Source organism: Heptranchias perlo, chromosome 34, assembly GCF_035084215.1.
Source record: "Heptranchias perlo isolate sHepPer1 chromosome 34, sHepPer1.hap1, whole genome shotgun sequence".
Lineage (NCBI taxonomy): Eukaryota > Metazoa > Chordata > Chondrichthyes > Hexanchiformes > Hexanchidae > Heptranchias > Heptranchias perlo.
Genome location: NC_090358.1, coordinates 2366127 through 2379574, shown reverse-complemented (window position 1 = coordinate 2379574; position 13448 = coordinate 2366127). Strand labels below are relative to the sequence as shown.

The window sequence follows — 13448 nt, the reverse complement described above, 5'->3', positions numbered from 1 at the left end:
GCATAGTGGATTCTTTCCTTTATTAGCCGAGACATAGAATATAAAAGCAGGGGGGCTATGCTAGAACTGTATAAAAGACTAGCTAGGCCAGTTCTGCATACAGTTCTGGTCACCACATTACAGGAAAGATGTGATTGCATTAGAGAGAGGGTATAGAGGAGATTTATGAGGATGTTGCCAGGACTGGAGATTTTTAGCTATGAGGAAAGATTGGATTTTTTTCTTTAGAACAAAGTTGTTTTCTTTAGAACAAAGGAGGCTGAGGGGAGATTTAATTGAGGTGTATAAAATGATGAGGGGCCCAGATAGAGTGGATAGGAAGGACCTATTTCCCTTAGCAGAGAGGTCAATAACCAGGGGGCATAGATTTAAAGTAATTGGTGGAAGGATTAGAGGGGAGCTGAGGAGAATTTTTTTCACCCAGAGGGTGGTGGGGGTCTGGAACTCACTGCCTGAAAGGGTGATGGAGGCAGAAACCCTCAACTCATTTAAAAAGTACTTGGATATGCACTTGAAGTGCCGTAACCTACAGGGCTATGGACCAAGTGCTAGAAAGTGGGATTAGGCCGGATAGCTCATTTTTTGGCCAGCACAGACATTATGGGCTGAATGGCCTCCTTCTGTGCCGTAAATTTCTATGATTCTATGAAACGATTATCCGGATTCTTCACCATCTCACCTCACTGCCCACAATAAACTCACTCTGAGCAACATTATGGGCGATCCGCTAGTTTATATTCATGATTTCAGTGTTTAGTTCAACGCTGATTTTTTTCAAGGATGTGATTACAAAGCTGCTACCTAATCAAGGGGTTCAGGTAATTGATAGATGGAATAATAGATACCTAGGTGTGATTACAAGATAATAATGATGTTGAGGGATTCAGCTAGTTTATGTATAGAATAACCGTTACATGGGACTGAAACAAGGCTCCACAACACTCCTTCCCCCACAAATATCAACAAATGAAATGGTTCAAAATTGTTGAAACAATGTACAAAAATCCCTTGTTAACCGAATAAATATTCATACAATAACAAATTTACAAGGATTCCAGGACTGAAAGGATACAGCTATCGGGAAAGATTGAACAGGTTGGGGCTCCTTTCTCTGGGAAAGAGAAGACTGAGAGGTGACCTGATCGAGGTCTTTAAAATTACGAAGAAGTTCGGTTTGGTTCATGTAGAGAAATGTTTCCACTTGTGGGGGAGACCAAAACTAGAGGCCATAAATATAAGATAGTCACCAATAAATCCAATAAGGAATTCAGGAGAAACTTCTTTACTCAGAGAGGGGTGAGAATGTGGAAATCGCTACTACAGGGAGTGGTTGAGGCGAATAACATAGATGCATTTAAGGGGAAGCTAGATCAGTACATGAGGGAGAAAGGAATAGAAGGACATGTTGATAGGGTGAGATGAAGTAAGGTGGGAGGAGGCTCGTGTGGATCATAAACACCGGCACAGATCGGTTGTGCCGAATGGCCTATTTGTGTGCCATAGACTCTATGTAACTCTGTGTAAAGCAGCAGAAAGTGACTGCAAGACACCGATCACAGAGGACATTTGCGTTTCACCCAGTTTTTGAGTTCGAATTGCCAATTTCGCTGGATGGCGCACAAAAAGTGGCGGCTGCCATATTGGTTAGCGTGCTGATTAGTCGTCCCCAGCAGCCGCCTGAAATGAACACTGGCCACATTAAAATATGTAAATTGGAGTCCTGCACCTGTATTAGCAGCCCTTTGGGAAATGGGTGCCTGGGAGTATTTGATTCGCTCATTCTTATGCCAGCCCAGAAAAACATGGTGCCAACACTTGGGAAACAGCAATAGTGAAAGGAATCCCCCACCTCCATCCAGGTACGTCTTTGGATAGTCGGTTTTGGCTGATGGGGATTTTTGGAGCCATTTTTTTGGCAGTTTGAGCTGAGGTTTGGCAGTTTTTGATGCAACTGAGCTGTTGCAGAACTGACATTTGGCTACATCAGCACTGTTCTGACTTCTTGGGGTGCAGGAGTACCAGAAAAGTTGGGAATGTTGCTGGGATTACCACTGAGGCCGCTACAGCAGCGGCAGCAACAACAAGGGCCTGCGGAGGCTCAAAGGAGACAGTAAAAGAGGCAAGAGCGAAGGAGGGCTTACAGCCTGTGGGTCATCCAGAACAGAATGTCATATCTCAACACATCAGAGGAGCAGTGTGTGAGGATGCTGCAAAAGAGCTATCCAATTAGTCTCACTCCCCAGCACTTTCCCCATACCCCTGCAAATGTTTTCCTTTCCAAGTAGGCCTTAGAGAGAGTACAGAAGAGATTTACTGGAATGGTCCAGGGATGAGGGACTTCCAGTTATGTGGAGAGACTGGAGAAGCTGGGGTTGTTCTCCTTAGAACAGGGAAGGTTAAGGGGAGATTTGATAGAGGTGTTCAAAATCATAAAGGGTTTTGATAGAATAAATAAAGACAAACTGTTTCCAGTGGTAGACGGGTCAGTAACCAGCGGACACAGATTTAAGGTGATCGGCAAAAGGGAGGAAACATTTTTTTTACGCAGCGAGTTGTTCTGATCTGGAATGCACTGTCTGAAACGGTAGTGGAAGCAGATTCAATAGTAACTTTCAAAAGGGAATTAGATAAATACTTGAAGGGAAAAAATTTACAGGTCTATGGGAAAAGAGCAGGGGAACGGGACTAATTGGATAGCTCTTTCAAAGAGCAGGCACAGGCACGATAGGCAGAATGGCCTCCTCCTGTGCTGTACCTACTATGATACTATGGAGTATTTATCCAATTCCCTTTTGAAATCTGCTTCCACCACCCTTCCAGATCATAACAACTCACTGCGTAAAAAAATTTCTCCTCACCTCCCCTCTGATTCTTTTGCCAATTATCTTAAATCTGTGTCCTCTGGTTACTGACCCTCCTGCCAGTGGGAACAGTTCCTCCCTATCTACTCTATCAAAACCCCTCATAATTTTGAACACCTCTATCAAATCTCCCCTTAACCTTCCCTGTTCTAAGGAGAACAATCCCAGCTTCTCCAGTCTCTCCACGTAACATCTGCTACAAGGCTCCTCCTTTTTCTAGTACTTCCATCTCAAATTCTTATCATCTTTACGGTGCCAATGCATGGCAGACACGAAAATTTAGATGAGAGTTCCTGTCAATAATGATCAATATTTATTTTTTTCTACGATTTTCTGAGGTACCGAATGGTGTACAAAACCAATCCGTGTCCCCATATCTAGACAAGAGACAGTTGAGTAGCAAAAACATATTCAATGAGTGCTATAAATATATTCATATTTACAGTGAGTCACAGAGAGAGATTTAGATTAGCACTGCAACAAATTATTAAAAGGGACTATGTTTGGAACATTAACTGGCAGTGAGTGAAGTAAGAAAAGAGGCTCAGTCATCGGTCTGAATAGATTATACAAGTGAGATATCATTGAACAACCGGAATGAACTAAATGGTCAGTATCCCATATAAGTAGCTATAAAAAGGATATAACATCTGTAGTCGAGGGGGACAGGTATCCTTGATGCATGAACTAAATATGGGATCCATTGCAGGCAGTTAATATTTAGCCTAACTCCATTTCAGTCCCAGAGATAGTTTTTTTTTTCAAATTTTACTCCTTTTCTTCTCTTCTCTCCTGGGGTACGGGCTGCTCACTGGTACCCTGCCCATGTGGTCATTCTTCATGGATGAGCCTAGACAGTTAGAGTTGGTAGGCTGTTCAACCATGAAAGGCATCAGAGCAGATCTTGTCTCCACCCAATGTCCACACAAACATGCTTTACAGGTTTTGAACTAGGAGTTGCTACCCATGGACTTTGCACTTCATATCTGTGTAAACGTAGAGGAGCAAATTTAAGGGGGATTTAACGCAAGGGGAGATGCTGTTTTTTTTGAAAGAGATGTTAAACTGAGGCCCCATCCATCCATCCCACAGCACTTTCCGAAGAAGAGCAGGAGAGTTGCCTTGTTGTCCTGACCAACATTTATCCCTCGACCAACACCACTAAAATGAATGAATTGGTCATTTATCTCATTATTTGTTGTGTTTGCCTACATAACAACAGTGAATACACTTCAAAAGTAATTCATTAGCAGTGAAGTTCTTTGGGATGTCCTGAAGACATGAAAGGTGCTATAAAAATGTAAATTCTTTCTTTAAGCCCAGAAAGTAAAGTGTTTTATACTGCACGCAGTATGGGAAAAATGTCTAAATTGGAATAGCTGAAATGTTGAACCCTCAATGCCAGATATTTGGTTGCTCCCAGTTTCAGGTCGATGACTTTTCATCAGAACCCAAGATGCCTGGCAATGGGAGGTAGGAGCTGAGTCGATCCTCCATGGCTGGTTAACAGTAATCCAAAGCATTGTTGAGAATTGTTCAGCTTATCTGGCTCATGGATGGGACCTGGAGGCTGGAATTCTTCCCACTCAGCTCCAGATAACTCTCAAGGCCAATGCCCCAAAGAATAGGATGGTCACAGCTGAACTAGCAGTGGGAAGGTTACCTGTGCTCTGGTTTTTAGCTGGTTAAACCCCTGCAATACAATTTTAGGAGCCCCTAAAGCCTTGTCTTTTGTCAACCTTTACCTAAGTTCTCTGGACTAACATTGGGGGAGGGGGGGGGTAGTGTCCCTGTGGGGAAAGAGTGTGCACTCCTTATCAGCCAAACTCCAAAGTGGTTTGGAGACTCTCACGTCCTGATCTCCTGCAGCTGTCAGACGGCGGGCTGACCAAAGGAATAAAGAGGTTTCGGAATGTATGAATCTGGATAGCCACAATTATACAGCGGCTTTCATGACCTCAGGACATCCCAAAGCGATTTACAACCAATGAAGTACTTTTGAAGTATAGTCACTGTTAGAATTTAGGACACACGGCAGCCATTTTGTGCACAGCAAGGTCCCACAAACAGTAATGTGATAATGACCAGATAATCTGTTTTTAGTGATGTTGGTTGAGGGATAAATATTGGCCAGGACACCAGTGAGAACTCTCCCTGCTCTTCTTCAAAATAGTGCCATGGAATCTTTTACTCCCACCCGAGATAGATGAACAGGGCCTCGGTTTAATACCTCATCTGAAAGACAGTACCAGTCCAGAGCTCCTTCAGTATTGCACTGTAGACTGTCAGCCTGGATTATGTGCTCTAGTCCCTGGAGTGGGTCTTGAACCCACAACCATCTGACGCAGAAGCAAGAGTGCTACCCACCAAGCCACAGCTGAGCAAGGTCCATCCACTTCCCCTTCTACCATCCTGGTTGGCAGTAATGGAGTTGTTGACTAATCATAACAAACAATCTCTATCAATGAGTCTGCAACAGACCCAGACATGAGACCAGGAAACCCCCAGTGGGGGAGGGCTTTGGGAACCATAGGTCCAAAGTCACCTGTTCCTCCCCAGCATTCCACACTTACCACATGTCATGTCTCAAATTACTCAGATACGGTTCTTGTAACTCCTGAACGGCCCAATCCCATTGAGAATGGGTTGGATCATTTCTCTTTTCCAGAACTATTGCTTCTGAAAGGCAGTGGCTTCCAGCCAGATAAGTTGAATTTTTCCAGAGTTGAATTGGTGTCTTTAAGGCCAGCAACCCCTCCCTCCGAAAACACAAGCAGACCAGGATTGGTTACATTATGTAAGAAGAGGTGGTGATGGGGGGGACGGGACACAAAGGAGTTATTTTCATGAGATGCTGAAGATCAGAAGAGAGGGAAAAAATACTTTCCACACCGGTTACGTGGTTATTTTGGGGATGACGTTAGTGACGTACACGCAATCGTATTTCTTCCAACAAATGAAAAAAAAGAGGTTATTTATAAACTCCATCTCTCCATCTGAGCCAAAGGATGAGTTAGAGGAGCTCACCCCGAAATACGGTCCAACCCAGCCCAGCCCAGCGAGGCGACTGGAGACACACAGCGGGGCATCGCCACTGACAGTCCCACCTGCAAAAATCCACTCATTTATTTATTTTTTTGCAAAATATAATTTAAATAGAACTATATATATATGTATATATATATATAGGAGTTGAAAATGTAAATCTGCTTAAGATTTCCTTTTCCCCTCTCGTTGCTGCCGCAGTTGGGAATTAAATCGACTGCTTTTATGTTTTGATTTTGGATAAAACAAAATTGCAAGGGATTCCTGGGGGCTGCAGGAAGCAGCAACTGGTGAACGAGATAAACCATGGTCTGCCCGAGCCTGCAGCGGCGCCCGGCTCATCTCAAACCCGTAAGTCTGTTCTTTATTAATATATCATTTTAAAATTTGGATTTTTAACTTGGGACCAATTTTAAATTTTAAAAAGAAATAGTGTTAAAGATCCATCCACGAATTTTTTAAAAAAATAAACATTAATCTGTTGCAATCTCTATTCTTTTTATGATAAATTAATTTATATATATTTATACTGTTTAAAAATAAACGCAGCTCGCTCCCGCATGGTCAGGTCTCCGGGATATCGGTGCATTTTGCTGCATTTTGGTTTTAACTTTGTTATTTTGTTTAATCCGAGAGAGATTTTTTTCTGTTTCGAATGCGGCACTTTTCAAATATCTTCAGAGGGGCGCAGCCGGCCACTCGGCCGTGGGGTGCGGCACATTTACCAATTGAAAACTCTACGCTCCCAAGTTGGACCCTGTAAGAAAAAAAAATGGTGTTGGTGTTGGTTCTAAATCTGCACCGGGAGATTTTGTGCCATTAACTTACCCGGGAATCTGCCAGAATGAAAGCCAGCATTTAAACCAAATTCATTTAAAAATCAGGGGAGTCGAGTCGCTTCTTTTAGACTGAAGGAAATCTGGACCCAGATATAAACCTCGCCCGCTAAAAGAGGAAGGTATTTAGGAATTCCCCGTTAGGGCTCCTTTGCCAAAGGTTCCCCCCTCCCCAGTGAGGCTCCTAAACTGCCCCCTCCGAGGCGGCTCGAGGCTCCTTTTGCCCCCCGGTTAGAGCAGCTTCCGCCCGCAGTCTCTGTGGACTTTCTCGGCTCCGGGCAAATAGAAGCGGAAGGTCCGTGTTCCTGGTTTGGGGTCCCGGGCACCCCGTTAAGGCACCAGCCCCCCTTCCCCCCTTCCCCTGCCACCTCAACCCCCAGGGTTCCAGGAATCCCCCTATTTAACACGCTCTCCGCGCCTGCCCCCCTTGGAGGGGAAACGCCTATTTTTGAGCGTTTGTTCATCAAATGGGGGAAATAAATGAGCAAATGGTAAACAGGGTCTGTGCCGAGCAACGGGGTGCCGCAAAGTGCGATTAATACACGGGTCACCCTCCACATCCTTAGAGGGAGGGAGAGAACCAGAGAGAGGAAAGAGATGCAAAGGGGAGAATGAGAAGGTGCAAGGAGAGACACAGAGGGAGAGATTGGATAGACATAACAAGAGTTTAATATATTTGTGGAGACAGGGGCTGTAAGACAGACGTAGAGAAAAGATACTGAGGCATAGATACAGAGAGAATATGAGAGAGCTGTACGGAGAGTGGGGAGAAGAGGGATGAAAATGTTAGAGCCAAGGAATGGTGAAATAGCCCAGCAATAGTGGGCTACAAAATCAGCACCGCGGACAGCGATTTAATTCCAGTGTGGTCTCCGATTTATTGCCTACTGCCCTGTGTGTCTGTCTGTCTGCCTGTCTGTCTCTCTCTGTCTCTGTCTGTCCATCTGTCTTCTGTCTCTGCTAGTCTCTGTCTCTGTCTCTATCTGCCTCTCTGACTCTCTGTCTCTAAGTCATTCCAGCTCTTCCATTATTCCAAATCTGTTCTATATTCACTGCCAGAGCAGCCTTCGCTTGTCACACTCTCTAAATAATCAACACCACAGGGACTACTGTCCAACTCGTCCCTTCTCAATAATTTGCCACGTTGGGGAAAAGACATTTCCTTTACTTTTTTTTTGCATTTTCATGCTCCCAATCTGAATAATGAACATCATATTAGTGCGTTAGTGCAATATTATAGATTTATGTAATTAATAACCATTACTGCGTGGAAAATTACAATCCCTGATTTTTCTGTAAGAATTAAATACAGCTTCAACCATCGTGGGGATATTGTAATATGCTGTTATTGAAAGTTGATATTTATTTAATTAATTTAAAATTAAATACTTCGATTGAAATAGAAACACGTAGATTAGATCAGCAATATATGTAAGAACTTTCTGTGAATTAATAGATATCAAAGAGGAAATTGTTGGGGTTTTTTTGTTATAACAACAATAACTTGCACTTATTTGTAGCAAAATGTCTCAAGGCGCTTCCCAGAGTGGGGAGGGAGGGGGTGAGAGTCGGATACAAGCAGGAGCAGGGAGAGGAGCAAGAGGAGCTGAATCTTAAGGACACTTATTAAGGGAGGGAAGCAATATAGCAATGTGGAGAGGCTTAGGAAGAGAATTAAAGAATGTGAGGGTGAGGTCACTGAAAGTTCTACCACCGACTGGGCGGAAGGAGTGGGCAGGAAGGGCTGGGGGAGGTTTCCGGGGTACGGGGGGGTGGGGGGTGAGACCACTGAGCGGTTTGTAAATGAGGACAAGTATTCTGAAATCAATGCAGACAAGGAGTCAGTGAGTGGCATTTTTCCTACAACTGCTTAATCCACGCCTGATAACGTTAATTAACCTCCCATATCCCATTATAATTATTAATAAGTATTTTGACGTTTGCTGCACTTGTTAATTACTTAGCATTATACAGCTATCGGGCTGGCTTCAAAAATATTTAGTTATAGTGTGATATACAAAAATGTCCCACACAAGTATATTGCCAAATAAAATCTTCATTATTCTAACTGCGGGAGCATTCAACATCCTAAGTGTTATCGCGTACCTTATTCCTGTATCTTTGGTCTTTATGTGTAGCCCTGATTTTGGAGAATTACTTTTTTTGGCTCACGTGGATTATTGTGCCATCTACCGTCCAAAATCAGGAAACTCCCCTCATCGTAAAAGACTGTTGAGTTTTGACTGTGACTTTCTGAAGGTGTGTGTGACTGATTGTCTGTTCATGAACATGATTACATTTTGAAAGTAATTGTGATGGGGTGAAATGTGACGAGGCTTAAGCTGACGGAAGCCACTGCTAGTGAATTTCCACTTTTTCACTCTGTGACCAGGAAGCTCTCCCTGGTGAGACACAGCACAGGCCAGGTTCAGGATAAAACACTCCATACTACCCTAATCAGAGAGAACCAATATAGGAACAAGAGAACAATCATTGGACCCTCTAGCAGAAGTGTACAAGTACATTTACTTGTGAATCTTATCACCACCACACTCTCAACTGCACAACGATAAATGAGTAAATCTCTCAGGATCATTCACATGCCAATTCCTGTAGTTATGTGAGGCACAAAAGTCATTAGCTGGATGTTCTGCCATTGTCTATGAATGGATGGAAAATCTAGCCCAATTACCAAACCAAGTTTTTCTTTTAATTTCTCTAAATAATGACTTGTCCTTTGGCGTTCCTTCAGTTTGGGGACACACCATTGGTGGTGGAATTGACTGAGGGAAACAGTCCATTCAAAGTCCACAACTACATCCCTCAGCCACTTATTACTCAGTTTATTAAGCACTAATGCAATGCTCATTCCAACCACAGAAATAAGATTCTTTTAGGAACAATCACGAAGCTCGCTATTGTTGAGTCTAATTAGCAGAATCCGCAAATAAATTGAAAATGGGAAATTGAGCCCATCATCGCTTTGTGTGTATCAAACTGTATCGAAATCTTTAATCCAGAGTGGGGGAAAGGACTGAAGCTCTGGATTCATTTCAGGTCTGTGACTTGCTTCCCCTGAACCATCCCAAGCTCGTAGAAAACTGATCAATTTATCTTCCAACAGCTGAGAGATACATCAATTGTTTTAGCTTCTTCTCTATTACTGAGAATGGTGGCAGAGTGATTTTAGCTGAATTCTTTAGTTACATAGCTCACCCCTTGTTCTTTTACAAGATTCTTATGGTCCCAAGAAAGCATTAAATCCCAGCTTCAGGAGACCACCACCCTCCATACTGCACCAGTAGGATATTACTCATTGTACCTTTAACATTGGGAAATGTCCCAAGGTCCTTTATAAGGGGAAGGGGAAGGGGGAGGGTGTAAATGAACACTGAGCAGGAACTGGGAGTAAAGTTATGGGAGGTAACCAAAGGTGAGGTCGAACAGATAGGCTTTTGGGGAGACTTTTGGAAATAGGGAGAGATGAAGCAAGGTGAAGGGGTTTAAGCAGAGAGTTGCAGAGTGCAGGATCACCAATGGTGGAGTGCAGGGAGAGAGGAGGGGGATGCACAGTGGTCCTGATTGAGAAGAGTGGAAGGTGCGAGATGGATGTAGGGCTGGAAGAGGATGCAGAGGGAACGTGGAGCACAGTCACCAAGGGATTTGCAGTTGAGGATGAAGATCTTAAACTCAAGACATTACGTCCAGGGAGGCATTTGTCTTGCAGGAACCCCTTGCAATTGCACATTTCACCATCCCAGCTTACATCTCTGTTGCCTGTCTGAGTGAGACCAATAATTTAATGCTAAATTATTTAGTGCCATTTTTTTTGTTGAAAATGCAGTTCCTTAAGCATGCCACATATACTGGAAATACCAATCTCAGTCTGGTCTGTATATAGGGTGATATTCAGCTGACACTCCTGAGCTCATTTAAAACTCTGCTGCCCATATCCTAACCCGCACCGAGTCCCACTCACCTATCACCCCTGTGCTCCCTGACCTACATTGGCTCCCGCTCCGGCAATGTCTCAATTTTAAAATTCTCATCCTTGTGTTCAAATCCCTTGCCCTTCCCTATCTCTGTACCCTCCTCCAGCCCTACAACCCTCCGAGATCACTGCAATTCTTCAACATTGGCTTCTTGCCATCTCTCACTTCCTTCGCTCCACCATTGGCGGCCGTGCCTTCAGCCATCTAGGCCCTAGGCTCTGGAATTCCCTCCCTAAACCTCTCCGCCTCTCCCTTTAAGTCCATTCTTAAAACCTACTGCTTTGGCCGAGCTTTTAGTCACCCCTCTTAATATCTCCTTCTTTGGCTCAGTGTCAATTCGTGTCTGATTACACCTCTGTGAGGCGCCTTGGGTTCTTTTCCCATGTTAAAGGCGCAAGCTGTTGTTATTGTTGTCATAGTGTCAGCTGAACCTCACACTGAATTTAATTACAGGAGGCTCCGTGCCTGGACAGATGTGGAAAACTCCAGTCAAGAGGCAGTTGATGTTTAATATTAGGACAGTGTGGGGGAGGGGAGCATCCACCTTCTGACATTAAAAAGATTGAAAAATAAGTTTCTACGGTTTGCATGAAGGTCCAATTTTTAAATCACAGATCTGCACTGGGCTGGAGTTATACTACATCCAGCGCAAACTCAGAGCGATGGTTTCACATCTCACTTTATTATGCTCAGGAATCAGACCACCAAAATGTCTCCCAAAGCCAATCAGTGTCTGGTGGTCATCAGTGTAAAAATGGCAATAAAACTGTACCCTAAAAAGCTACAAACTACAATTTGGACCACAGTGATTCAAGAAGGCGGCTCACCACCACCTTCTCAAGGGCAATTAGGGATGGGCAATAAATACTGGCCTTCCCAGCGACGTCCACATCCCATGAATGAATAAAAAAACGTGTAATTAAGCAGACCAAGTGATGAGAGACACTAAATTACAGTTTGTGTGAGTTGGGGGAATTATTACCTAGCTCTAGCTATGCTATTTATTTTTACCTTTCCCATTTAACCCAGATTTTCAAGTCTGCCAGGCTTCCAAAGGAGCCATAATAATACAATTCACTATGGATGATGCCATCGAACTGTGGACTGATGGGAATTCCCTTCTAAAGGCAGTCTGGTTGGGGAGGTTGAGATTAACCAGACTTTTGTTAGAAGGAGGAGCGTACATTAATGAAAGCAATGAAAGAGGAGAGACGCCCCTTATGGTAGCTTGTATGACCAGGCATGTGGACCAGCAGAGTGTGAGCAAAGCCAAGATGGTGAAGTACCTGCTGGAAAATCAAGCGGACCCAAACATTCAAGACAAGTCTGGTAAAACCGCATTAATGCACGCCTGCATTGAAAGAGCTGGAGAGCAAGCCGTGTCTCTGTTGCTCACCAATGGAGCAGATCCAAGCCTGGAGGATCATTCTGGAGCCTCGGCCTTGGTTTATGCCATCAACACGGATGACAAAGAGGTCCTAAAATGTCTACTGAATGCCTGCAAAGCCAAAGGGAAGGAGGTCATAATAATAACTACTGATAAATCTCCTTCTGGTACAAAAACAACCAAACAGTATCTAAACGTTCCACCTTCACCAGAACTAGAGGAACGGCATACTCCTCTCTGTATGTCCCCTTCTGATATCGAACTCAAGACATCTGTGACTCCATCAGCCACTGAACAGGAAGATGAAAAGACCTTTAATTTCCAAGTAATGACTCATCAGTCAGGAAGTTACACCAGCAAACTCCACAATGACCCCAGCTCTCCGACCAGAAAAGTTAAAAGAATTGGGACGCGCTTGCCGCAACTAAAGAGGCTCCAATCAGAGCCTTGGGGTTTGATCGCACCTTCTGTCCTGGCTGCTTCAGCCTATCAAGAGGAATGCAAAAGAGTTAGCCCGGATGATGAGATCATCCAGGGGATCAATGGGTTGTCTTTGCCCAAACGCACCAGTCTGTCCAGAACCAACAGTGTAGAAAGTAAAGATCCATCTACCTTCCCGTTTGTTGGTGACTCAACTTCTAGGACTCCCTCCACGTCTGCGCCGGTTTCCCGTAAGCAATCCTATGAGAAAAGCCAACCGCAGCACCAACCCTTAGCTCGCAGAAGCACTTTGCCTTCTGAGCAAGATAGCGTCAGCAGCTTTGCTCCAACGGGACCAGTGAGCTTGCGAGACACTGTCCATCGCAGAAGACTAGGCAATGATCACTATGATTCAGACTCCCAGCTTTACTCAGACTCAATCTCCAATCCTTTTGATCCGGGGAAAGTCACCTTTGAGAGAAAAAAACACAACACCTCGCCCCTGACCTTGTTAACCAGCTCCCGTGAGTCACTGGACAGTGTCTCCAGCACATCTCCCGGTTCGGTCCGTCGCAGACCCCCTGGCCTGCTTGAAAGAAGAGGTTCTGGAACGCTTCTTCTAGATCACATCTCTCACACAAGGCCGGGCCATCTCCCGCCTTTAAATGTCAATCCCAATCCGCCCATCCCCGACATTGGGTGCAACAGCAAGCCCTCATCGCCCCTCACCATGTGTCTGAAGTCCATGGTTCCCGTGGCACCGTCTTCACCAAAACGCAACGACATGAAAGGCAAGAAGAAGCTGGTGAGGAGGCATTCCATGCAGGTGGAGCAAATGAAGCAGCTGTCCAACTTTGAGGAACTGAATACTTAGTGAATCTGACACTTTATAAACCCATGGGAACGC

The 13448-nt window shown here is 44.3% G+C and overlaps 1 protein-coding gene across 1 annotated transcript; it reads left to right on the top strand.

Moving 5' to 3' along the window:
* Positions 1-11813: 11813 nt before the first annotated feature.
* ankrd34c (ankyrin repeat domain 34C) lies at positions 11814-13415 on the top strand. Its single transcript, XM_067971142.1, has one exon. It carries the CDS (start codon positions 11814-11816, stop codon positions 13413-13415), a length of 1602 nt encoding a protein of 533 aa, XP_067827243.1.
* The last annotated feature ends 33 nt before the right edge of the window (positions 13416-13448 follow it).

Bases quoted from the DNA above. Each gene is read 5' to 3' on its own strand.
- ankrd34c (XM_067971142.1), top strand. From the start codon at position 11,814: ATGGATGATGCCATCGAACTGTGGACTGATGGGAATTCCCTTCTAAAG.